The following is a 27,069-nucleotide window of genomic DNA, read 5'->3' on the forward strand; positions in this document are numbered from 1 at the left end:
GCCTGGTGAGTCACGTGACGCGAAGTATCTTCAAGCAGGTGAAAAAAAACAATTACAATTGTATTATATAAAATTTTATTATGCCTTGTTGCATCGTGCAATACATTATTTAGGACTGTCAGGCAAACAACAAACAGGCCTATGTATTTGGTATCATTAAAAGAACCGTGAGACTTTCATATGCAAGTTTTTTGAAAACCTCAGTTTTCTATTTATGTTAATTATTATACTTCTTAGTATATAGTTTCTAATTATATTAGATCTATGAGACATATGTGTGCATTGGTTATAGAAATAGAAATCTTGTTTATGCGAGTCCATTGAAACATACTGGCACTAAACTATAAGAAGTAGAATAACTGTGAGACAATACTCATCCTGTGGCTCCTCTTAGTGGACAACATTAGCACTACATTGATTTGTGTCTGAACCTGAGCGTGACATCTGAAAAAATGTTTATGCATTTAACAAGTCCCTTTTATGACGGCACATAGAAAGTTTGCAGAAATTTCACAGCTGCAATGACAAAAACATAATTATTTTCGGTATAAAGTAGTAGGCTAAGCTATTTTAGTGAGGAGCACTATCCAATAGAAACATTTCATAATCGTGACAAATGGCTAATAAGTCTAACAGTCTGTATTTATGTTCCTCAACTTTTTAATCCCAAAGAACGCGTAAAGGACAATATTTTAAGGCCCTTATTTCCGCTACTATAGATACATTTCAGAATTACATTTTTTTAAGTACACTATACAGTGTTCTTCTGGATTTACACGTTTTATTAAGAAAACTATTTTCGATCCAGTAAAATATGTTAGAGCTTACTTAAAATATATCCTAAATTTTTTCCATGACTTTTTTTTTTAGGTTTAGTCAACTAATAAGTTAAAATGTAAGAAATGCTGGCATGATCCATAAAACTGAGCACTGTTCAGATGCTGAGCTCCTCACCACTCCTCTCCCGCCTTTTTTATTGTAGTCCACTGGGCCTATGCCTTTTAAGCAAATCGTGTTGATCAAAACATGCAACAATATTTAAATATAATATTTTAAATTTTATTTATTTTCCACGTTTTTAGTCATTAACTGTGAAAGTAACATATGAAATATGCTGTTGAATTAGCAGACCAGGTGTTTTGAAAACAGGTTTATTGCCCCTTTGTTGTACATGGCACAGATAGATAGATAGATAGATAGATAGATAGATAGATAGATAGATAGATAGATAGATAGATAGATAGATAGATAGATAGATAGATAGATAGATAGATAGATAGATAGATAGATAGATGTGACATTATTGGGGTCACTTAAACACCCTGCGGGATATCCGCGAACCTGGCAACACCCGCGTCCTTCTGACGTAGCGCTCTACCGGAAGACGCTTTGTCGCGCCCGGAAGTCTTATGTTTTTCACGTCCGGTTCAGATTGTAATTGTTTGGCGTGTTGAAGCTTTAACGTCTGATGAAGATTTAAAAGTTTGCCTGCCGTGCTCGCGTTTTAAGAAAACAGCAAACATGACTGAGGTAAATTGGGTATTTTATTTTATGTTTCACAATGAGAGTCTAGCCGCACGTTTGTACACGAAAGCGGCGTGCTGCGTTTCTACACACGCGTGGTCATCTGGATATGTGTATCTACTGCTACTAAATTGCTGTTTATACTGACCGATGCGGAGGTCTCGTGTTGAATTTCGGTGTTTTATTCCTACAGGAAGTGCAGAAGCACTCTGTCCACACGCTTGTGTTTCGTTCTTTGAAAAGAACTCACGACATGTTTGTGTCAGATCACGCAAAACAAGTAGCTCTGGACGAGCAGAGGTAAATATCATGTGGCTCTCATATTAGCTTAACAGGAAAATAACATGAAATGTTACACTTGAACATTTGACACGTTAAAGTTCTCCATGAAGAACTTGTAGTTGTTGTTTGTGAATTTGTATATAAAGCTAAATCGTTAGTTAATACTACTTATATCTTACTACTTGTGTCTTTAGCTACAAGATGAAAATGACCGTGAAGATGAGAGCAGAATACAAACCTGTGTTGCACATGCCTGTGTTGAAAGAGGGCAGAGACAGAGGGCCACTCCATGCCTCTGACCCATATGGCCAGCCGGGATACCCACTGCCTGGTATAATGCTCTTTTTCATTTGGAAACTGATTTACTCACCACTCTCGGTCCGTTTTTGTGTTAAGTCTCTAAAAACATGAAACACAAACATTAAGTCCCTTAAAAACATCTAAAATCTAAAAGACTTTCTAATTCCATTCTGTTGTAACCGTTTAACTTTGTTGGGTTTTATTCAGACTCTGGCCCAGATTACTTGGTGACGGGAACCCATCCGTATCCATCAGCTCCTGGTGAGTCTGAAAACCTAGATTCTTAACATTTAAGTGAATAGCACAGAAGTGCATTTTCTTCAGAGGCCTTCTGACTTTTTTCCCTAATGTTTTTAGGAGTGGCCCTCACTGCAGATACACAGATACAGAAGATGCCCAGTGAAGCAGGTGTTCACTCCATGGCTCTGGCCCTTCCTCCCTCTCAAGCAAGGTGATAAACTAAACACCAGTACTTCAGATCTGATTTAGAGCTGCACAGTCAGCTTCAGGTGTTCAGTGCTTGTTTGTATGTCTGCACGAATAGGTAAAAATGCAAGATAAGCTCTAAATCAAGTTACCTTGTGACATTTGGATATGCCATCTCGTGAGCTGCTAGCATAAAACTGCTCTTCATCCTAATACACCCAGTTCATATGAGCTACTTATTTAATTAAATCCGTGTTTGCAATTTGAAAATCACAATAAGCTATATTTTTATTTGTTTTAGTTTTAATATAAAAATTGAAATGTTTCAGGTCATTTCCACAGCCTGGCAAACTTTTATGTGTGTATAATTAAAGATGCACATATCTTAACGGGTATGTGATGTTGTTCATCTGTCATTAGATGTAAATGAGGTTTTTGCTTTGCAGGCAGGAAGCCAGTCGGACTGCAGCCAGCGTGGCAGATATCCACAGACATGCAGGAGGTGCAGAGAGATCTCAGCCCCCACAACACGCACTGGTGAGCATCCGCTTTTATTTTTATATCAATTATTAAAAGAATTCTTTTAGATTTAGTTGCTTGTAATGTCAGGTCACGAGTATGGCTGCTCTCCCGTGCATATGTCAGCAGTCTACTTTAAACTGGACTAATTTTGTATTTCAGTGTTTAGATAACTGCACGTTTAGTTAAAGATGAAGTTCAAAGCGTCAATTTATTAATTTATTTTCCCTTGCAGTCTCTCTTGGAAGGAGGTACTAAAACTTCTGCACTGATACCAAGAAAGGCTCCTACCATGCCCAAACCTCAGTGGCATCCTCCATGGAAACTGTACAGAGTGAGTGCTCGGTCTTCCTTCAGGAATTATTTCTGAGTACCTGTAGAAAGAAACTATCACTTTTCTATGTTTGGAAAGCATGAGTAATGGCTTCGTTTTAAATGCTATAACGATACAGACAAAAAGGGTGGATTGCATTGGTGACGTTTCATTGGATATGTTGTGTTTCTCAGGTCATTAGTGGCCATCTGGGCTGGGTCAGGTCTATAGCAGTGGAGCCTGGAAACCAGTGGTTTGTGACTGGATCGGCAGACAGAACTATAAAGGTGATCTATCTCACTTTAAATTAGTCCAAAGAGAACTGACTGTCTGCTTATTGTCTACAGATCTATTTATTTTTATGTGTGTATGCCGTAAAAGTGCCAAGTTCAGCCCTACAAACATGTACAGCAAACCTAGAGTTTATTTATTAGAAAACTCACAATGACATTTTTTTTCCACAACATGGAGCTCTACTGAAGATAATCATTCACTTGTAGAGAATGTTAAGGACCGTGATTAGTGTTAAGCTTTTGCTCTGTACCCCTAGATCTGGGATCTTGCGAGTGGTAAGCTGAAGCTGTCTCTGACGGGTCACATCAGCACGGTGAGAGGGGTGGCTGTCAGCACACGCAGCCCTTACCTCTTCTCCTGCGGGGAGGACAAGCAGGTTAAATGCTGGGATCTAGAGTATAACAAGGTACAAACTTTACAAACACAAACATGCATTCAGTCTTACCTTTACTCGCTGGATACAGGCATGGATACATGTTTCCGGTTTCTGTGTTGTCCGCAGGTTATTCGGCACTATCACGGTCACCTGAGTGCAGTGTATGACCTTGACCTCCATCCTACCATTGACGTACTGGTGACCTGTAGTCGAGATGCCACAGCCAGAGTAAGAGCAGTTATCAGCATTTTCTAGTTGATTAACCTTGAACCTACTATACAAAAGTCCTAACGTGTATTGTCTGTGTGTGTTAGGTTTGGGACATCAGGACCAAGGCAAATGTCCACACTCTTTCTGGACACACCAACACAGTGGCCACTGTCAAATGTCAAAGTGCTGAGCCGCAGGTGATTACAGGTATGCATCCATCTCTTTTTGCCTTCTAAATAGATTTCTACTTTTGCTACATTTATAAAGGAAATTGCCTTATTTCTGCTCATGTTGAGTGTGCTTTTTATTTGTCTTTTAGGAAGTCATGACACCACCATAAGACTCTGGGATCTGGTTGCCGGCAAAACAAGAGCTACACTGACAAACCACAAGAAGTCTGTCAGAGCATTAATTCTCCATCCCAGACAGTAGGTTGCTTATGTAACATGGCAAGAAACATACATGATAAACCAATATAAATACAATAGTAAACCTGTAAACGGTATAAAGCAATTAATGCTGCAAGTTACATTCCCATGAAATCAAACTCCATTGAAATCCAATTTGTGCCACCACATTTCCATTTGTCATTTAATCTTTTTTTTGTTGTTAGCTACTGTCTTTGATTTTATATCTTTTGATTTAAATTTTTTTTAATCAACCTATTTTGTTGAATTTAGTTTATTGAAGCAACAAATCTAAAAGCGTGATTTTGCAAGAAGTTAATTGATACAAGGAACTCATCTGACCGTAGTTCTATTATATTCACATTGATAATCTTCATTGATTTACTCTAAAAATAAAATCTCTTATTTCTCATTTAAAATGTTAAACTTATTAAGTAGCTTATAGTGTTTTAATATAAAGCAGTCTTATGTCTAGGACAACTTGAGCCGTGAACCTTTTATGCAGCAGCTCACTGTGAACAGAAATGTGTTGTTCACTAGTGACAAGGGTTTTCTGTGCAAAACTAGTAGAGACAATTCATTAATTATAAATTCAGTTAATTTTCATTATCAGTTACAGTACATTTTATTGTTTACTTGTTGCAGCCCTAAGTATAAATCAGCTTTGTTTCATCATGAATATACTATTTTAGTAGGCTTTTTAATTTTTAGTGTTTAGTTTTGTCTTTTTTTAATAAATATTGCTCCAGTCTAAGTAATTGTAGTGAAGCAAGTTAAACTTATTTCAGTTAGGTATCAAGGTAACCGATTTTCCCTTATTTTTAGCCATAATTTAAATTCGTTTCCCATATGTGTCAAATCATAGGTCTCAAAACAAATGAAACTGTTAGATTGTTGGTTGTCTCTCATACTAAATTCCAGCTCCATAAATCTGGATCAAAGTCATATTTTACTTCTGTAACCCTCTCTTTAATAGGTACACCTTTGCCTCTGGTTCTCCTGACAACATTAAGCAGTGGAAATGTCCTGATGGGAACTTCATTCAAAATCTTTCAGGACACAATGCCATTATCAACACACTGGCTGTCAATTCAGATGGAGTTCTAGTGTCAGGAGGTGAAATACTCCTTCGGTCTTTTCTATTGTAAAAGCAGTCCTGCTGAAATCTGTTGTAGAAGACAAAATTCATCAGTGTTTATGTACGTTTCTTCCCCTTTTTCGCATCAGCTGATAATGGCACTATTCACATGTGGGACTGGAGGACTGGCTACAACTTCCAGAGGATTCATGCAGCAGTGCAGCCTGGGTCTCTGGACAGCGAGTCTGGGATCTTTGCGTGCGTGTTTGATCAGTCTGAAAGCCGACTCATAACAGCAGAGGCTGACAAAACCATTAAGGTCTACAAAGAGGACGACACGGCTGTAAGTTCTTGGTTTATTATTAACCTTTACTCAATATTGTTATAACAAAAAATAAATTTGTTGACTTCAAAATATAAACACTATGGGAAAAGTTTCAGATAGAAAATAACCTTTTTTTATTTTAAGATTTTCAAATATTTAATTAACTTTTTTTTTCTTTCTTTCAGACTGAAGAATCCCACCCTGTTAATTGGAAACCTGAGATTTTGAAGAGAAAAAGATTTTAATTTGTGTACGTTTCTGTATTTGAAAAATACTTTGCTACAATTTAGCCTGCTGATTTCTAACAGCATCTGCTTAAGGCATAAATGTAAACATTGCATTCAACTCCAGAGAAGTCAAGAGACCTAAGATCAGATGACACGCAGCTCACTTATTTACAAAAAAAATAAACTTTTTATACATTTGCTGTATACAATTTCTTCCTTGTCTACTCTAGACAGTATAAGCATGTATGTGTGACCTGAAGGGCAAGAAATCCTACAGTCTAATAATGTCAAACCTTCTTTTTTTCATCTGATCACTATTGCTGCTCTATCAGAGACACAAATAAAACATTGTAAATATTTTTGAACAATGGCTTTTTATAGTTTGCCAAGTCTAAATAAACTGAGCAGCTGACATTCTTTTTTTGACTTTTTGTGTTAGTGTTAGATGTGTTAGTCTTTTTTTACCCTTTTTAATTTTGTTTAACAGAAATGTAGCCTATATATTTAGATTTTATCTTTTCCTTAAGAAATCATGTTTAAATTGTATGTTATAGGAACATGATAAACAGTTGCAGGAAAAGTAAGGGACAGCATGTTACTGGACAGAGGACTCAATATGTGTGTGTTCATGCAGACCTGCCTGATGTAAAAAGAGCTATGATATAGAAATGCAGAGTAACAAAACTAGTAACAAGCCTGTGTTGCGTATATTGAGCAGCTTCTACAGCTAAATATAAAACGTGTGTCTTTAAGACAATGTATATCAAATGTAGTTAAATAGATATAAAGTAGTATAAATATAAAAATATCTATTTTACTATTAATAACTGAATTTGGAGTTTAAATAATATTGAACTTTGTGTCTTTATTTTGTAGTAAATTCAATACAGAGCTAACCAGTGATCCTCTGCTGCTATCTACTGGTTATAATGGTCATTTAACGTCATTTTCCTCTTAAGTCTTTGTCTTCCACCAAGAGTCAATTTTCTGGCACTTTCTTCTGTCACACTTAACCAGCATAGCTTAAAACAGCGTATTGCAGGGACATTCCACCCTATCAGGTTTGCACTTAGTGGGGCTATCATCTGTTTTCCAACAGGCCAATGACCTCTATAACAAATCTCTAGGTTATGTAAGATCTATTTGTCCAAGAATGAGAGTGATGGAGTGCTGCATCAGCCTCTGAGATGATCCCGTGATCTAAAACCACTTGATGTAGTTTGGGATAAGTTGGACGAGAGTGAATAGAAAAGCAGTCAACAGATATGCGACACCTCAGGGAACTCATTCAAGATTGTTAGAAAACCATTCCAGGTGACTTCCTTGTGAGGCTAACTGAGAGAATGTCATCAATGGAAAAAGGGGGCTACTTTGAGGAACTGAAAATATAAAACATTCTGGGTTATTGAAATAAGAAGGTGTGTCCATGTAGTGCACGTCAATCCTATATAAATCACTTTATTTATTTATATAGCCTTTTTAACCACACTGATTGCATCAAAGTGCTGAACAGTATCAAACAGGAGAATAGAGTGACAGTGATGCATAATGATGAGATTAACACTTTTTTTTAACTTTGTTTAACGTAGAGTCGGTCTGTGTAATTAAATTGGCGATAGTCACTAGAAATTAGGCGTCCCCCTATACAGGTGCATTTTTGTACTGATGCACTCATAATAGATGAGATACAAAAACGAATAGTTCACCAAAAACATTTAAATGTACTGAAAAGCCTCAGGCCACCCAAAATGTGGATTAAATGTTAAATGTTTAACTGATTTAAAGCACTCTATCATTACATTACTTGCTCACCGTTAGATCTTCTACAGTCAATTAATCAATCATTTTTATTTATATAGCGCTTTTACAGTGAATGTGCGCTGTTTGTTAGAATGAGACTATGCATATTCACAGATGAAACTGCTACTTGACTGGAGAAAGCCATACTATTGATAGACCCATATTTGTTTTTATCGGCTCTTTGGACTATCGTTTCTGGTGGCATCCATTCCCTGCAGAGCATCCATTGGTGATCAAAGTGATGTAATTTTACTTCAATTTGAATAAAATGAAAACTAAAATAATTTCAGATGTATAAATTCTAATTTGATGCCTGCTACAGTTCTCAACATAGTTGGGATGGGGGCATGTTTACCAATCTATGAATCACAAATTACCTTGAAAGTGCGCAAATGAGTGGTTTCAGCTCTCTGTTTGCAAACGACTTGTAATTAATATCAATAACCCAATCTTGAATGAGTTCCCTAATTAATATCAATAACCCAGCTAAGCACTTTCAAAGACAAATCAAAGACAGTTTTTATAAATATTAGGTGCTGTCATCGATTTTAAAGCATGTTTTATAAATGAGGCCCCTGGGACTGCAGGCAGGCCAATTCAGCGCCCAGATTCTACTACGAAGCTAAGCTGTTGTAACAGCTGCAGGATGTGGTTTTGTGTTGTCTGGCTGAAATCCTACTCAGAAATAGACGTCATCCGGAGGGGAGCATATGTTGCTCTAAAACCTTTATATACCTTTCAGCAGGCATCAAATTTCAGTGGATTAAAGTGTAACATCTAAACATTTAAACATTTGCTGTGTTCTTTATGTTCTATTGTGAATACAGTATTCGCTCATGTGATTAAAAACAACCCAAAAAAAAAAAAAAACATACACAGACACTTTTCTGTGTTGAAATAGCTGAATTAGTATTTACTGATTAATGCACCACAGTGCAGATGATGAAATCCTCTTACATCAGGGAGCTTGGAGTGCAGCCTGATCATCCCCAAGGCAGTGTTCTGTCATAATAGTGGGGCAATATTGACTTACTGAGATGTCCACAACTCCTACACAGAGGTTAACACACTCACATAAAACCTGAATAACGCTTAATAAAACCTTTTATCACGATAACGTTTTTTCTTCTATTTTACTGCTTTGAAATTTGATCAGATTGTAAGGTATTGTGCTATGCAACAGTCAAATAAAAGGCAGGGGAAATAAGAAAACATTGTTTTATTTACTTTTTTTTCCAGCAGATTCACACTTTTGTTTTGTTTTTGCCCCTTTGGACACATTTTTTATTTGTCTTTTTTCAAGTGTAATTACATAAATGAGTACTGGGATTTTTTTTACCCTCCACTTACTGTAGGTTTAGGGTTATCTGCTTAAAGTTTTGCACAATGTATTGCTATAGTTGTTGAAAACTAACATGTCTAACAAGGACACATTACAATAAAAGCAGAACCTGATTTTGCTGGGTTGGACGTGTTCCTGGATCAACATCTTTCTTTACCCTGGGACACCATTGTGATTAACCCATCAGATTTGAAGAACAAGTTTACAGTTTAGGCTTGCAATCAGTGTTTGGTGCTTGTGCTTTTACTCATTACTCATGGGTAAGGTTAGGTTTAGGTGTAGAGATATGGTCAAAATTAAATATTTTGATTAAAATGTTGTTCCAGGGTCAACAGAATATGTTGGCACATTGAAATCAAATGCAAAACCAGCATGTGCACAATGAAGTGTTATCCAATTTTTTTAATTATGAAGTTTCCATGTGTTTATTTGTGTACCTTTGCAATGTAATACACCTGTTTACATTTTTTAACTGCCCAACAATATTTAAGTAAAGAGGACTACAGAAAACCTTTCATTTACAAAAGACAGAGAACTTTATTCATTCATTGACAGTTCAGTGTGTTAGACCAGTGGCAGTAGAAGAGAGTCGATCCAATTTTTCAAAAATGACCAGTATGTCTTATGAAGTTTTTCCAGAATTAATTGGTGTAGAATGAAAAATCTCAGAAACCAACAGGCATGTTTACACTCACTTGAAAATGTCTTGCCCATGTTATTCCCATGTACTTTTAACTTCACAATAACAAAATGATAGCTCAGAACAATGCAGGGAGCTTTGGTGAGGTCTTTAAATATCTCCCAGGCCTCCAAACTGCTTGGCACCACTTTGCTGACCATCAGTGCTGATTCTGTTGATGGGAATGATCTTCATGGTGGTTTCCCTGAGAGAATACCAGCGACTGTGCCATGTGGCCCAGATGATGCCATTGTCATATCCGTTCTGTGTGTCCTTCTCTGTGTACTTGCCACCTGTGAAGACCGAAATAATACATCAGCAAAAAACTCATGCATGTATAGTAGTGGCTTTTGATGGATTTATGCGTGTAAAGGTTTACCCTGGTAGTATTTTCCGTTGAGATGACCAGCATGGCATCGGTTCATCCACCAGCCAGACCCTTCTTCCAAGGCACAGTTATTGTGGAACTTGTCGTTGTCTTTGTCAGGTGTACTGAACTGCATGCCATTGTGAGATGTGTAGAATTTGTCACTGGGGTCATCACCGAAATCATAACCATCAAAGGCATCACCAGCATCTCCACCAAAGTAATAAGCATACGTCAAGCGATACGCATCAACTTCTGGTCCAAGTTTGAAAGTGGCGTAGTCGGCATACCTAAGAAAACAAGTTTAACAAGGTAAATACAAACACTCTTATTGATTGTTGTGCACCCTAATGTTCAGCAGCATGTTTGATCTGACTGAAAAGGTCATGCAGTGTGACTTGGCAAGAATCAATTTTGGTTGCAGAGCAAAGTCCTGTTTGGTGACTGCAGATAAGGAAAACTTCTGCTTTGGGAATTGATGGATAATTCTTGCTCAGGTTTGACACCAAAAGCATTCCTGTAACCCAAGCCGTAGAGTATGGTGCTAGCAAAGTCAAGGTCGTTGATTTCCAGTGAATACATGTACTCATGAAATGTATAACCTTAAATCCAATGTAAGTCAGTTTGGATAAAAGTGTCTAACACAAGGGTTCCCAACCCTGTTCCTGAAAATCTATCTTTCTTTTAAGTAACCCTGTTCTTGAAAACCTTTCTATAATTGCAAATCTACGAGTGCTCCTTACGACCATAATTAGCTGTTCCAGGTGCATTTGATTATGGTTGGAGCTGCACTTTCAGGAAGAAACAGTGGGTACTTCTGGTCTACAGAGTGTGTGACTGTAAAATAGGTCATTTGTAAGATACACTTGTATAATTATAACATGTATTTGTACAATATTAGGCAGAAATGCGTGTGAGAGTAAGAAAAACAGTGGTCCATGGTTCATTACTTTTTGTTGCCGTCCCAGTCGACCATCTCTATCCTCAGTACATAAGGCACACTGGACTGAACAGACAGCAGATGTATCTTCTCATTTCCCAGCCAGAATTCTGTTCTGTCATCTGGTGAGAGGTACCCAAAACCTTCCTTATACTGGATCCAGTTTTTGTTAAAGTCAACACTTCCATCACGTCTCTGGAAAACATACAATGAATTGTGATCAGTAAAGCTGCACGCCTGTATAACTGCTTCTACTGGCACAGTTCTGGGCAATTTTCAAAAAAGTAGCATAACAAGGACATTAAAGATCAGTGAGTCTTTAGCTGGACTACATTATACCCATCCTCCCACCAGGCACCAACACACTGGTCTTACTCACACTACTCTGAGCAGGGTTTTAAGTAGTACCAACCAGCACAAGAGGCCTCTTATTTTTTAGTAATGCACTCATACCAAGCTTTTGGCTGATACAATAATTATTTAATATTGTTATATTAGTACTCTCAGATAAATGGCTAATGAAAAATAAATAAACAAATAATTCTTTTGAATCATTTATTTAAAATGAAGACTAAAATCAATAGCTTGAAGACTCTTTTTTTAATGTCTTCTTTGAATGTAATGGTTATGACAAGTGTATGTTAGTGTATTTGGTCTTAGCAGAATAGGTCTGTTATGCTGCTTCTGCTGAATTGCTGCTGCTGTTGGTTATTGCTGTAGTTGTAGATCATTGCTGCTGCTGCAAACTAGTACAGGAACCTGCTATTGTCAATGCATACAGCGATACAGTGCTGTGAGTATTTAAGACATACTGCTGCTGCAAAAATTGCATAATGACCCATAGAAGATTTGGAGCTAGGGAAGATGGAGGGTTTCAGAGGAACTCTGAAAGCGAGCTGTAAAATGCTCTAGTTGATATTAACCAGCCGTTCAGATGTAAAGCTCACTGGCCCCGTATGCAACATGAACATATATATCTCAAAGGGAATTATGTCAATGTGCATTTTCTGTTGTGCAACGTACCCTCTGAAGTACAGTCCACCCACGTCCAAAGCTGTCAATATCACAGTACACCAGGAAAGCCTCAGGAGCCTTGGCTGGTTTCACATAGTAGAGCCCACTGACCTTACCGCCTTTGTTTGCAATGTCCTGACAGTCTGGGAATAATAAACATACCTAAGCCCTCTAATCTTATGGACAGTAAATTCAGTTGTCATTAGGGATGTTTAAATTTAATGGTTTCACCTTTGCCTGTGATGGTCTGAATTTCCACAGTGTCTTTGCAGGGCTCTTTGCACATCTGGTCCAGCTGAACAGACATCTGCTTCAAATCAGTTATTCTTTTCTCATTAGCCTGAAGGATCGACTGCAGTTGACTGAGGAGGGAGAAATTAAAAAATAGTTTTAAAAAGACTATAGATTTATGTAATGACATTTAATAAACTATGATCATATTTAAGATTAAAAAATGCTCACTATATTTGATCTTCTTGAGCCAGAATGCTCTTCTCAAATCGCAGTATGTCATCAAGCATGTTTGTAGATTTTTTGATGTATGTGTCTGACAAAAAGATGATGGTTATGAATATCAAGTTAAGTTTTACATTTACTTTTCCACATTTAGACGTACAAAGGCCTGAATACTCTCATTCAGTGATAAGCATGTTTTACTAAAATTCATTTTGCCATGTTTTGGGAGAAATAAAATGTTGTGAAGCCACATTAAAAATATGAAGAAGCATCATTCAAATTATAAAATAAATATATATATATATAAAGAAAAAATTCTCTCATTTCTCCTATGGTCCTGTGGTGTAAGCAAGTTGCACACAAAAAATCTTTAAAATGATATAACAGAAGGCACAACTCATACCCTCATGATTGTGTGTAAATGTCATTAAGTCTCTATAAGGTAATGAAATGTCATGCGATGTGACTCTTTGATTGTATGCAAATAAATAAATCAATATTATTTATTATAAATATATATATTATTCATTAAAATTATATTTTAAATGTTTTAAAGAGTAAAATTTGTACATTGACGTATTCAGGGTGTAGGAAAAATGATACATTTTTGCTTGATGTCTTTGTTTTTTTTTCCCCAAATAACAAAAATCTGCATTATTACAAAAAGCACCTGAGATTTTATCAGAGACCACTATAACCTTGATGCAAGTTTTGCATTAAAGATTTTTATAATCCATGATTACTGTATTGCATTACCTGGTGCTTGTTTTTGTGCTTGTGCTTCCGAGTCTCTCAAGAAGACCACTTTATCCTGTGCTCCTCTGGTAAGGTTGGCGAGATCCTCCAAATCCTGTTCCATTTGATCCAGCTCTCTGTCCATATCAGGCTTGTACCTCTGCAGGTAATCAGCCACTCCGCATGTGGTTGGGCAGTATATCCCCTGAAGAACACAGAATAGAGAGTTACTGTAAAAGTTTCTTCAATGCAGATACATTAAACAGAGAAGACAATCTATACTTACAAACCCATCGTTCGGTTTACATAAATCATTTGCTGATGAATAGTCACCTCTCATTTGCTTAAGATGAAAAAGGGAGAAAAGACAGTTAGTAAAACGAAAAGAGTAAAAAAAATTGCTATTAGGATGTAAGAGCGTTTTTATGTTGCTCACAGCTGAGGTTAATGTGGACAGCAGCAGGATGGAAACAGCCACTTGCATGAAGGAGGCCATGCTGGACCTGCAATCAGTCTGGACCCTTCAGATTGTGAGTAACTGTTGACTGCTGCAGGATATTTATCCGACCAAGGTCCTGCTCAGAGATGGAGATAACGGTCCACTATGCAAATAAGAGCCACCTCCACCCCTCTCTTACTCACTGTGTGACTCAGATCTAACCGTAAATGAACAGAGATCGGTCAATATGTTCGTTTTAATGCTGAGAACATGCTAATGAACACAAATGGCCAGAGACAATTGCGCTATTTCCTATTACTGCCTTCACTCACTTTTTATTAATATTGATATTGCAAAGCCAACCATCATTATTAACGACAGAGCCAGATCTTTACTTTAGTTTAATGAGGACAGGAAACGAAACACACGAGACTAACCGCACATGAATATCTTTAAATTGCATTTTGTAATCAGGTTGAAACACCGCTTCGATGCAAATAGTTTTCTGCTTCTACATAAGCATAATATACAAACAAACAATCAAACAAAAAAATAGATCCATTACTATGAACAAACAGATTCATTATCATGACGCAGCATGGTTCTATTGATACAGAGCTTATTGGCCAGTATCCAATCTACTTTAAGTTAATGATTTGTAACTTTTTTCTTGTCCAGTACTGGGAGATCAAATGTTCCAAAAAATCTCTAGATGACATGTACACACAAGCACAGACAAACAGACACTTGTGCCGACATACTTTATTCCCCACCACCTGAGTCACTGAGGCAAAAAAAACGTGTCTTCATTTTACTGGTAATGACCTAAGAATGGCTAAACATCGAATATATAGTCTTTCATAAACTGGTCATCCATATTTGGTCATCAAGAAGTTACTTGCATTCACTATTTAATTAAACAGTATTGTACAGGAAAAAAAGAAAAAGAAAAAGAAAGAAAGAAAAGGGGTTTGAGTTATTACCATTTTGTACTTTCTGTGTATTTCGTGGCTAAATATTACTGGTAATTATTTGATCGCTTTGAATATTAATACTGTTGCTCAACGCTTGTCTAAGTTTTCAGGGCCACAAACACCAGTACCAAAGGTGATAAAGACTTCGAACGTGTTTTAACAGTTTAACCACTAGGGGATGTTACACATCAAAATTATTACATGGTCCAGATCTTCACCAGAGAAGCAGCGCTACACACGTCAGCAGCTGTTAAAAATAATACTTCATATGCTTGCATCGTTTACTGAATGGGTAAAATGAATTAGTTTGACTAAGCGTGAGAGAAAGCTTAAGCAGAAACGGTTCAGCTTTATAACAAATCAGCATCCTTGTTTTAGCATGCGGAACTGAATGAAACGAACAGAATTCAGACAGAATTAGAATTAGAGTTTAAACACCGAACATTTATGTAAACTACTGTTTTTTAGTTTTCTAATGTTAGTCAAAAAAAGCATTCCCCATTCTATTTATAGAAAACATCATGCAGATGAGCGTGCAGTCTAATCTATTGGGAAAAAAGCTGCATATCTGGTAAAGATATATAAAGTTGCATGTTTTTGTAAGGACTATGTTGCAGATTAATGTTATTGATGCATTTTACTCACAAAAGTATTGCTGCGTGGTGACAAATATTCAGCTGCTTTCAGAAAAAGATTAAACTCTTATAAACAACAAATGATAAACAAGATTCAGTGAGTCAAGCAAAGGACAGCTCTGTTTTTCTTCTTTAACTGCAGTAGAAGTACATCTGAAAGAAGACCGATCTTCAATATAACTTTTTTTACAATCATCTCAGAAATAAAAATGCTGGATTTAAAGTCTATGAATAAAAAAATAATAATAAGTTGACCCATTAAAGCTTTAATTAATAGCAGATGGGTTTAGTAGGGCAGTGGGTCTACAGAACAACATTCTTTACTTTTATATTTCCACAAAGGTCCTTAACAAGGTTTCTTCATTGTGTTTATTTTCTGCTTAGGTGTATCATGAAGCTCTGACTCTGCCAATAATATCATTAATGTGACCAGGCTGTGACCCGATTTTATGATGTGAAACCATATTGAACGTGGTAGACGACAGATATAAGGCATGGCTGACCTGAGAGTCAACTTCAGCGTCTGTGAACTTAAACAACTCTGAACTCTGCCTGAACCTCTCTAAAAACCAGATGGAAAGCTGCTTCCATTTCACAAGTCCCAAGATGCAGCCTGCCAACTCTTCAGTCTCCCAAACAAAAGATAAGAGATGTCACCACCATAGAAGCGATCATGGGAGGTCATTGCCGTCTAAACTGTACTGAAATACACAGAGTCTTAGGTCATTTTGAGGTTATTTAGTACTAGGTCCCTACAGTTGTATATATACCATGATGAAGTCTGTAAAAGTGCCAGAGCTTCCCTATTAATATGCTTGTGCTTTTTATTGGCTTGCATACAAATGCTGTATTTTGAGGATTATTAGACCTTGTGGTGTAGAGCTAGAGCTGTAGAACAGTAGCTCAGCAAAGGCCCATCAACCTCCAAACAGCCATATAATATTCTGATGTGTACAAATGTTTTACAAGATGGATTGAGCACAGCTTCAGAAATGTTTGCAAGTGCATTTGGATAAACCGTCTGATTTCACCCCTACATAAATCCTACTGTGTCATAACTGCATCTATCATCTAGTTTACACTTTTTTAGCAAATAAAAGATATTTTAATATTATTAGTTTTAGTCATTTTTAAAACATCCTTTTACATGTGACTTGGACTGATTATATATATATATATATATATATATATATATATATATATATATATATATATATATATATATATATATATATAAGAAATATTTAAAGGAAACCAGTTAGTAGTCTGGTGTTTCTTTTATATATCATTATATAATGTTTTTGGATATGTTATTTTAAAATCTGAGCATTAAGTATTATCCATCGGGCTATGTTTGAACTTCTCTATTCTTTGCAATACATTTTGCACATAAAACAAAGTGTTGATAAAAATGATTAATATTAAAAATAATCATATTTATATGCATTTCATGTAAAAAGTCTAATTATAAAGAGTTTTGTTTCTTAAATTTGGGCATTCTTAATAAATTTTAAGCCCCCCAATTTAAAATTTTCTACATATTCTTGTGTCACATGACCTGCATTTAGTGAATTTGATTTTTCTAATTATTATTTCAAGTTTTACATTATTAAAAATTGGGAATGTTTATGTGCATAGTCATGCTAATCATGACTCAGGTTTATGTCTCCTGTCCATTTGATTTACTGTAGCCCTCTACTCCTCTGTCCTCAACATTAAGGCACTCTGCTGATCCTTTTTTTTTTTCCCCTCTAGGTTCTCTTTAAAAGTTTGTAAACAGGATTGAAAGGAACTTCCAATGAGAGAATACTCAATGAATGCACAAAAACGTGAGAGTTAAGTATAGTGCATTTCTCAAGAGCACTCTTATCTGGCATCCCGTAAATACGATCATAGTGAATTTGTAAGTGGGGAGGTCACAGCGAGGGCAGTGTAAGTTCAGCGGCCGTCACTTCAAGTGTGCTTCCGCAATGACCAGAGCTTCACATCTGCCCTTCAGACCTTAGACTGCCTGTTGATCCCAACTGCAAAATAGTCAACATAAAATAAATGGCTTTGAGGCCACAATGATTATCAATGCTAGAAAAACAGCCTTTTATGAATAAGGAATGCGTACTGAACACAAACACGCATGTATTTGATTTGCGCTTGCTAGTTATGCTTAATAAAATTAATATGCTTATAAAGTGTTATCACAGCCAAAAACCTGTAGTAGTAATATTAAACATACAGCAATACTGTTAGATACATGTCCAGTTCTTATCTTAGCTAAACAAAGGACAGCTAAACTGGCGTATAATCAGCTATTACAAATATCCCTCCCTGATGTTACCATCTGTCTACATATTTTTAGACCACTTTGGAGCCAATGATTACTTTATTACAGATATATGCTGATTACCTCTCCCATTTTGTCAACTCAGCTGGCAGCAATCTTCCATAAAATCAACAGTGCATTCATGTAAACTTCGCATGCAACTTCACATACAGCTGATTTCCAAAAACTGTGTGTGCTCATGCTTTAAGTAATAGTTCACCAAAAAATCAGAACCAGTGGATCCGCTGCAGAGAACCACTGATAACACATCATTATCCACGTAAGAAATCCACACAACTTCAGTCTATCAATACATATGTTATGAAGTTAAAGACAAACAGATTCATCATGAAGATGTTTATCGTTTTAAACCGCTTTATCTGGCTAAAATAAAACCCATAGAATTGCTAAAAAACGGTCTCGACTGAATCAGGTGAGAAATTTGCAAAGTTCAAACACAAAAACAGGTCTTTACAATTTCGTAAATTCTGAAGTGAAAGGAAAATGCAAGCGCTTCCACTGGAGGTTTTGTTATTATGGATTATGGACTGCTTGGCCAGAAGCGACTGTTTAAACTCAAAACGCCTCGATGGATTTGTTTCTTACAAACATGCAGCTTTTCACTCAGCAAGGCGTCCAAGAAACGTTAACAAGGAATCAATTGTAAGCAAGTAATGCAATGCTACATTTCTGATGAACTAACAAACCGATGGTCTGAGGATAGTTACATTTTCAGCTAACTGTGATTTTTGCGTGAACTAGATTCCTTTAGGAATTGATTCTGAACTAATTACATTACCTGCTTTTATACTACAAACCAAGTGGAAGCGTAATATAATAATGCTTTAAAAAAAAGTTTATTGATTTTTTTTAAATGCATTTGCATTGTGGAAAGAATAGGCTACTGTTGTGATCACTGTGGTCAAAATCGTGTTGCGTTTCTGTTTGGGATGTCATCTTCTCCTGTCTAATATATAGGTTAAACATAACATTGTAAAGGAAGCAAAAAGAAATCTGATTTCATGGACTAGATTGGACAGATGCGTCTAATGATTAAAACAGAAAGTGGATCTATCCTGGTACTAAATATTTCAAGGTTATCAGATGACCTGATTACGACAAAGAATTGCTAGTACACACCGCTGCTAATTGAGGCCACTTTTTCTATTGACGTTTGCTGAAATCTTTTGGGTGCTTAGGAGAAAGGCAGGGAAGAACAATGTGCGTGAGAACAGCTAGTGGTATTGTTATAGGATAAACAGCCCCTGCCTCTAATTAACGGGCTCACGTTCCACAGACTAGACTACAAAATCAGCTCAAAGGGACTTCAAAACATGCTTTGAACAGAGGGGAATATGTTCCGGATAAGCTTCTTCACATGTTTTGAAACAGACATGTATGAAAAGGTACAGAACTATGCAGCTGTACTATGTAGTTGCCATATGTAGTTGGATTTTTAAGCAGTGATACATAAAATTGTTTAGTTCTATATTTGTTTTTTTAGTATATATATATATATATATATATATATATATATATATATATATATATATATATATGTGTGTGTGTGTGTGTGTGTGTGTGTTACACTTTGTTTTAAGGTGTGCTTGTTACAGTATTTACATTTAAGTAATATTAATAAACTATAGTCTACTTTTACTTAGGGTTAAGGTTGGCTTAGTGTAACTTGCATGTAATTATACCTAGTTAATTTTCATAATAATGGTATGTAACGCGTAACAAGTACTTTAAAATAAAGTGTTACCTGTATTTCTATATATATGGTATATTTATGCATGCATGCGGATACATATATGAATGCTATATATTTTAACAGCGTATTTAAAGTATTTTAACTCAGCCCATTAATGAAGATTAACATTGTTTTTCTGCAATACATGCATTTGTAAAGTGCTACCACCAAAAAGCTTACTGTTTATTAGCGAAAGCTACACAACTTTAAGCAATCAAGCGCCGAGCATTAAAGTGGTTTAGCGTGGGAATGTAACTTCCAGCCAATCAAAAGGCGGGAGACCTCCTCGGTCTTGAAGCACGCGCCGTATATAAATCCTCCTCGGGCTGTGAAGTCTGCGAAGCCTACAAGTCATAAAAATGCTAGACTCGCTGACGCTACTATTTGAGAAGCTCTTCCTTTTCTCGAACTTTCACATTTTCACAAGTCTCTGGCAGGAGGAGCCGGAGCGCGCGGTGAAATGGCCAGCGCTGAGGAGAGGAGATCTTCTGGAGGTGCAGCGCACTCTCTTCGTTCATTACGGCATCTACCTGGGCGACAACAGGGTGGCGCACCTGATGCCTGACATCATGCCGGTGTTGACCAACAACAAACAGCTCGTCAAGCCGGTCGTCACTAACAAAAGACTCATACTGGGCTGTATTTACAGAAACGCGAGCATACGCGTAGACTCGGTCGAAGATTTCGCGTATGGAGCTCAGATTACGGTCAACGATATGGATGTGAAAATGAAGTGTCAAGCGCTTGTGAGCGAGGAAGTCGCGAGGAGAGCGGAGAAGCTGGTCGGCGACATCCCGTACAGTTTATTGTGGAATAACTGCGAACATTTCGTGACGTATTGCAGGTACGGGACACCTGTGAGCCAGCAGACGGACAAGGTGAGCTCGACCACAGCATCTTTTCATATCCTAATTCAAAATAGGTGCTACGCTTAATAAAATAGCATATAATTAACATTGGTAACTATTTAATCACTTATGTACGACTGCTGCAATAGACAGCGTGTTATAAATAGGCGTAATGAATAACAAACAATTGAATTCTATTTGTACAAAGACTCTTAATATGTTTTTTTTTCGTTTGCAGTTCTGTGACTGTCTGAAAACCATCATTCGGGACCAGAGAAGTGTGGCATTAACCGTCGGAATAGGAGTGATGTACATCCTGTGTTTTGGCCTGGCACCATCAACTACATTACCCACAATCCTTATTCCCTTCGTTATGTGGATGGCTGGCTGAGAGGCTCTTTCGCGTGACACTTTTCACATTAAACAACAAAGCTCAGTTTTAAAGGGGACAAGTACACAACAACGCAATGCATCAGTGCAGCAGTGGAATATGTGTAAACGTGCAAAGCACACAATGTTTAAGCATCATTTGCTTTTTTCTTCTAGCTATACGTCAAAAGATAAGCTGTATCATTTACATAGTTCATGGCAACATGCTGTTAACTCTTAAACAGTATTCTTAAACAGTATACCTAGAATTGGTAAAGCCAATATTGTTGTAGCTTAAAGTTACAGATTGCATGTACTGTTCACTAAAGGTGCCTTATATTTGTTTATGATTATTGATATAGAATCTCACTGGTAAAATCAGTCCCATTGAGGTACGGACAGTGATTTAAGACATAACATATATAAGCAGGCCTACCTGTAGCTTTTGTATTGTTATTATCAAGCTCTGACGATGCTTTATTGTTAATTTGTACAGTTTAAAATGTATATTTAATACCATATGTTTCAGAATGAGAACCAGAACAAGAAAACGCAGACCGAACAGTTTGATGAATGTTGGCATTATGTATGAATAAAATGATTGCTTCTGGTTACTGCTGCTCGGATTTCTTACACTATTTTCATTCGAATAAAACTTGTTTGACCTGTAGCTGAACTGAATTTGCACAAGGCCGGTTGCATAAAAGGTTAAGACTAGTTAGTTAATAAAAGTCTGTAACCTTTTTTTTGACTGTTTTTTTTTTTTTTTTTTTAGGAACGGTCATACATTTTTAAAATAATAATAAGAGTACATTTTGGCTAGCTGATAGTTGGTCAGACTAGTTCTTAAGATACTGTCTTAACATAGAGACTAAGTTTGTGCAACTGGCCCCAGATTCTATAATCTAAGCCGTTTACCTCTGATCTGCCATCATTAAGCTTTTTTAGACCAGGTCAATTTTCTTTTTATGAAAACAACAACTGCAATAATAATGGGGGACAAATATTTCAAATGTTTATTGCAAACGTCTTCCAAACACAAATTCATATGGGTAAAAATGAGGAATAGAATAATTTAATCAATGAATAATGGCACAAAATCAAATGAGGTGAGCAGGATTGAAGTTTAAAGTGTTAAGACTATATAACACCTAAAAGGAGGTCATTAATGGTCATTAAAATGGTCATTAATATAGGAATTAAAAAAGATATATAAAAAATAAATAAATAAATTATTAGAAAATACAGTAGGGTCAGTTCAGACGTAGCACAGTGATCGTTCAACAATGCACAAACACACAGGGTTTAAAAGTGGTTAACGTTTCAGCACATCTGATCTCTTCTGGCAGCATAATAGCTAAAAGGGGACTCCCCTTGTTTGTGTGAACCCTTGGTATTTATTTCTAACTGACTCGATCCTAATGATCTGAGTGGTCTGTTAGGTTTATATTCAGTGAGCATATCTGCAATGTATTAAGGCCCTATGCTATTGAGTGATTTACAAACGAGTAAAAGTACTTTAAAATATATCCTATGTAACCGGAATCCAGTGTAAGGACCCAAGGACTGGTGTGATATGCTCCGAAATACTGCTTCTGGATGAGCTGCGGCTGTATAATGGTCTTCTTGGGATGGAGGAGAGCAATAATCCACCCTGCTGGTGATAGGCACGAACAAGCTTTTTCAAGTCTTGACTGGAAACAAAACATCTAATTCTTGCAATGTTTTTGTGACAATAGTAAGCCAAGTTACTTCTTTGACACCACTACTGGACATATAACGCTCAATTTATTACAGCTTCTCAACGGTAAGATTTAACAGAAGCGCCAAGCCACCATCATTAGGTCAGTCTCAGGCCTGTACTTGATCGAAATATGACGTCTATATAAATGACATACTTATGATACAATTGGTGAAGGAACATTCTTCAGGTTTTGTTTGACCTATTTCAACAAGTAAGCATTATACAAGGATTAATCCTGCTACAGACCCAGGACTTTCACCTCCTGGTAATTAAGACTGACTTATTCGGCAGGCCAATTAAATAATTGACCTGCTTTTTTATCCACGGTGGTTTATATAAAACTTGTGAAATTACCTTGACATATTCGACATGTGATTCACAAAAGCTGCTTTATTCGATAAACCGCGTCTCTCCTCCCAGAGCAAATCAAATAAATTGAACAGATGTGAAGTGAACGGGATCGCTGTAGACTGCCTTCAGCCATGATCGCACTCAGACTGCTTAATTTCTTCTTCATCACCTCGACACTCGAGGATGAATACGAAGAAGACAAGCGGAAGAAAACTTACGACGTCTCTCTTTACAAGCGTGGCGACCTTTTGGAGGTATCCAGGACTCTTTTTAAACATTTTGGAATCTACTTAGGCGAGGGTCGCGTTGCTCATTTCATCCCAGACATCTTGCCAGTGTTCACTAACGAGAAGTCCATGGTCGAGCAGATGGTGACCAACAAAAGACTGATTTTGGGTGTTCTGACCAAAGCAGCCAGTGTCCGTGTGGACTCTTTGGCAGATTTTGCATACGGTGATCAGATCCAGGTCAATAAGATGGACAGCGTGGTCAGCGTGGAGCCACTGAATGGAGAGGAAGTGGCACGACGGGCAGAGAAGCTGATTGGATCCTTCTCCTACAGCTTACTGTGGCACAACTGTGAACACTACGTGATGTACTGCCGCTATGGTGTTGCATTTAGCTTCCAAACCTTTCAGGTAAGAAAACTAAAAAAAAAAATAGAGGGTGGATATATGGACAGATCTTTTTATTTTGGGGGGAAAAATCCTTAAAGCTCACCAAAATATGGTCCAATTTATATTTAATACTGTGAAATTGTATTAGGATTTAGAATACATGCATGTGTTTGCAGCAGCTTTTAGTGAACCTGCAGTATGAGACCAAGAGGAGACATGTAGTGTGCAGGAAATCACTGAGTGTGAAAATAACATTTTAGTTTAATGACAAAGCAGATTTGAACACAAATGATGGCTTTAAGAATGGACACTAGATTTGAGCACCTTGCATTGTGTGTGTGGACATAACAGACACACTCTAAGCCTCCCACATGCAGTATTTATTTACTTGTCTACTTTTGTTTCCAAATTCCAAACAGGATTTCACAATTTCCTCCTACACAAGCACAGATTATCTCCCATTTGAATATGTCAGTGAACTCCTCTCATGGTTTGTTCCCCATAAATAGAGCTGAGAAAAGACGAAAGGCATCTTGTGCATTTTGTAGTAACTTTAACCTCGTGTGCTCTGAAGAACTGCTAAATGCAAAAGAACGAATAGGGTTATGTTCAGAGCACAGAAGCCCCATTTGAGCTTTAGCTACAGTTCATATATATGTGATGAATTAGGTCTGAATTGAGTATCGTATAACTAACAATACTGCAGTGATCTCTAGGTTACTGTTCATTTTTATGTACATGATGTACTAACAAAATGACATTAACATTAAAAACGTATTTATAACAAAATGAAATTGATTGTTAGTTAGTGATAACAAATGCATTAACACTTTTGCAAAATATTTAAATATATATATATGTTTATAAAAATATAATAATATAATATATATTTCATAAAATAATACAAAATGGGCATAGCTTTCCAATTAAATGTGATGAGGGTAATACAATGCAATATTTTAAGCACGTAAACGTGACATTCAGAAATCCTTTTATTGTGTGTTTGGTATAACGCATAAAGCAACGGTAGCAGCGCCACCTGGTGGACAGTGGTAATACATATTTCCTTAAACAGTTCCAGAATCAGTTCGTGCAAACTACAACAACAGTTACTAATATATAACAGTAAACGTTTGATTCCATGTTAAACAATGGCTCTCCCATCTCTTTCAGTTCTGTAAAACTTTAAGGACAACTCTCTTGAGCAGAAAGATGGCCTTCCTGTCAGCTGTAATCGGGGTCTTCATCATGCTGTATCTAGGCGCTTTGACACTTCTCACCACCCTCCCCATTGTCGTCATTCCCTTTACCATCTGGATGGCATCTTGAAGACACTCCGGGTGGAATTTGTCCTTTAATGTTGATCCACAAACAAGCATCAACAACTGCTGACAGACTGTCCTTCACTACATAGGCTACAAAATATCTTGGTTTATCTGTGTCTAAAATATGTGTCTATTTTGTCCACTATAAATGTAAAAATATCATCACTTTTCATTAAACTGTTATTTGAATGACATGTTATTATTGGATACAGGCACTAAATCTGATGCATCATGAATGTATGTGGCCTGAGTTTAACTTAGCACTATTTTTCTTTTTAAAAAATAGTGCTAAATAAAAATAAAAAGCTATAAGAGAGAGAGAGAGAGAGAGAAAGAGAGAGAGAGAGAGAGAGAGAGAGAGAGAGAGAGAGAGAGAAAGAAAAGAAAAGAGAAAGTGAGAGAGAGAGAGAGAGAGAGAGAGAGAGAGACAGAGAGAGAGAGAGAGAGAGAGAGAGAGAGAGAGAGAGAGAGAGAGAGAGAGATGTGTAATAATTCATATGCAAAGTTAATTACAGTACACTTTATATAATATACTTTATAAGTATACTTTAAAGGCAGTCCCTACTAATTCAATTCAGCAATAAAGGACTACAGTGAATTATATTTGCAATATTTGGACACTCCTGAGAACAGTAATGGGAATAATATTGATGAATAGTTCATAGAAATATGCAGATAGCATGTACATTAGCTAGTGTTCTAGAGTCTGGATCCAGTTCAGTGCAGGGGTAATTATTTAGGAAACATTGTGCATCCACTTGTAGTTTAAGGAACTGTTAAGGCTTGTTTGTTTGCATAATTCAGATATCCTTCAGTTATTTTAGAATAATTGAGCAGAGAGGTATTACTGTATTGAAATACGGAGATGAGTCATTAGCAAAAAGCAAGTTGTTTAAGTTGAGCGCAAAGCAAAGTTGGACATATGTTTAAAGGTGTTCTGATATAAATCAGCTTGCTTTATTTACATTTGAGTGAAATCTCAAAACGAGGCCACAAATGTGTCATGTGCTACATTTCAGATAAACAGGCTGCCTTGAAAAAGTTCAATCTTCAACATGCATCTCTCTCAACAGTTTATAACTGCTAAATGAACAGACCTCCAAGCAAATGCGGACAACAGTTCAACAATAAAATCATTTTTAAAAAAACTTTCTTTAATGAGTGTTTATTCTCAGTTTGACTATGATACATACAATCTCAATATGTCATATATTGTTTCGTGTGGAAACAGCGCTTCAGGGAGCTGGTTATTTCTGTCGTTGTGTTCTCTGTAGTGTTGTTGTGCTGCTGCTGCTTCTATTTAAGTCAGCTTGCCAGGCTGGACATTTAGCTCAGTCTGAATGAAAATCTATAGCAATTAATTACACAGCCAGCGAGTGACTAAAGCTGCCCGCTAGGTTCGGTTGAGAAGCTGTTGCACTGAGATTTAGACGGTTTAGCTATCATATCATGTGCAGATCATTTTGCTTTACTCTTTTTTCCCCACACGATTGTGTTTAATATCCAAATGTTACGGCAACCGACCTGCACTTGTTAATTCAACAACATATAAAAAGAAAACTGTTTTTTTCATGAGGTGTATGAGGTTTGACGGATTACAAATAACATGCTGCAGTTTTGTTGCGAAGAATATTAATCATTAAAAAATATAAATCATTATGATCTTCCAACCAAATTGTCTTTTAAGTAAAATTACACATGGTCTTTCTTTTATTATCCACAATGACAACGAACAAAAAAAACATATTTTCTCTTCTGAAATACATTTTTAATCTATTTTTTTAGTTTTTTTTTTTCATGGATGTAACCCAAAATGAAATTTTACATGTCTAAGCATTAAGCATTTATAAGCATCATTTTATACACCTTTTCAGAAATTGCTAGCAAAGTGCACGTAACATGCAATTTAGCTTACAATTAAAGCAATTACGTTTGTCATAAAAATATCTTCATTCGTCACATGGGTTTGGATCAACTTGAGGGTTAGTAAATAAACTTTTAGTTCATGTTGCTGTGAACAATTGATTGGTGCACATCATTTCGAAGAATAAAAGCTAAAGATAAAAACTTCAACCACCAGTAA

General features: G+C 36.6%; 4 protein-coding genes across 4 annotated transcripts; 3 read left to right on the forward strand and 1 right to left on the reverse strand.

Moving 5' to 3' along the window:
* The first annotated feature begins 1,370 nt into the window (after nt 1-1,370).
* Nucleotides 1,371-6,485, forward strand: plrg1 (pleiotropic regulator 1). Its single transcript, XM_043236070.1, has 15 exons — nt 1,371-1,530; nt 1,718-1,824; nt 2,001-2,137; nt 2,314-2,367; nt 2,464-2,557; nt 2,979-3,069; nt 3,287-3,385; nt 3,559-3,651; nt 3,915-4,064; nt 4,161-4,262; nt 4,349-4,451; nt 4,564-4,672; nt 5,628-5,767; nt 5,879-6,072; nt 6,240-6,485. The coding sequence occupies exons 1-15, from the start codon at nt 1,522-1,524 to the stop codon at nt 6,297-6,299; spliced, it is 1,542 nt and encodes a 513-aa protein (XP_043092005.1). The 5' UTR covers nt 1,371-1,521; the 3' UTR covers nt 6,300-6,485.
* A 3,450-nt stretch (nt 6,486-9,935) lies between these two features.
* On the reverse strand, nt 9,936-14,207 carry fgg (fibrinogen gamma chain). The gene is made up of 9 exons (XM_043246123.1): nt 14,051-14,207; nt 13,901-13,957; nt 13,636-13,819; nt 12,886-12,970; nt 12,655-12,785; nt 12,433-12,566; nt 11,420-11,604; nt 10,482-10,759; nt 9,936-10,395 (listed from the first exon to the last, which is right to left on the reverse strand). Exons 1-9 carry the CDS (start codon nt 14,108-14,110, stop codon nt 10,214-10,216), a joined length of 1,296 nt encoding a protein of 431 aa, XP_043102058.1. The 5' UTR covers nt 14,111-14,207; the 3' UTR covers nt 9,936-10,213.
* A 5,825-nt stretch (nt 14,208-20,032) lies between these two features.
* lrata (lecithin retinol acyltransferase a) lies at nt 20,033-21,609 on the forward strand. The gene is made up of 2 exons (XM_043225353.1): nt 20,033-20,610; nt 20,819-21,609. The coding sequence occupies exons 1-2, from the start codon at nt 20,092-20,094 to the stop codon at nt 20,969-20,971; spliced, it is 672 nt and encodes a 223-aa protein (XP_043081288.1). The 5' UTR covers nt 20,033-20,091; the 3' UTR covers nt 20,972-21,609.
* A 1,563-nt stretch (nt 21,610-23,172) lies between these two features.
* On the forward strand, nt 23,173-25,118 carry si:dkey-30k22.5 (lecithin retinol acyltransferase family protein). Its single transcript, XM_043249760.1, has 2 exons — nt 23,173-23,682; nt 24,835-25,118. Exons 1-2 carry the CDS (start codon nt 23,176-23,178, stop codon nt 24,988-24,990), a joined length of 663 nt encoding a protein of 220 aa, XP_043105695.1. The 5' UTR covers nt 23,173-23,175; the 3' UTR covers nt 24,991-25,118.
* The last annotated feature ends 1,951 nt before the right edge of the window (nt 25,119-27,069 follow it).

Source organism: Puntigrus tetrazona, chromosome 1 (assembly GCF_018831695.1).
Source record: "Puntigrus tetrazona isolate hp1 chromosome 1, ASM1883169v1, whole genome shotgun sequence".
In the NCBI taxonomy this organism is placed as follows: Eukaryota; Metazoa; Chordata; class Actinopteri; order Cypriniformes; family Cyprinidae; genus Puntigrus; species Puntigrus tetrazona.

Excerpts from the sequence above, each read along its gene's own strand:
- plrg1 (XM_043236070.1), top strand. Across the intron at positions 3,652-3,914 it reads CGGCAGACAGAACTATAAAG|ATCTGGGATCTTGCGAGTGG; the intron begins GTGATCTATCTC and ends CTGTACCCCTAG. Across the intron at positions 4,452-4,563 it reads TGAGCCGCAGGTGATTACAG|GAAGTCATGACACCACCATA; the intron begins GTATGCATCCAT and ends TTTGTCTTTTAG.
- fgg (XM_043246123.1), bottom strand. The coding sequence starts at position 14,110 with ATGGCCTCCTTCATGCAAGTGGCTGTTTCCATCCTGCTGCTGTCCACA. Across the intron at positions 12,971-13,635 it reads AGCACAAAAACAAGCACCAG|ACACATACATCAAAAAATCT; the intron begins GTAATGCAATAC and ends TCTTTTTGTCAG. Across the intron at positions 12,786-12,885 it reads GCTCAAGAAGATCAAATATA|TCAACTGCAGTCGATCCTTC; the intron begins GTGAGCATTTTT and ends CTCCCTCCTCAG.
- lrata (XM_043225353.1), top strand. The coding sequence starts at position 20,092 with ATGCTAGACTCGCTGACGCTACTATTTGAGAAGCTCTTCCTTTTCTCG. Across the intron at positions 20,611-20,818 it reads TGAGCCAGCAGACGGACAAG|TTCTGTGACTGTCTGAAAAC; the intron begins GTGAGCTCGACC and ends TTTCGTTTGCAG.
- si:dkey-30k22.5 (XM_043249760.1), top strand. The coding sequence starts at position 23,176 with ATGATCGCACTCAGACTGCTTAATTTCTTCTTCATCACCTCGACACTC. Across the intron at positions 23,683-24,834 it reads TTAGCTTCCAAACCTTTCAG|TTCTGTAAAACTTTAAGGAC; the intron begins GTAAGAAAACTA and ends CATCTCTTTCAG.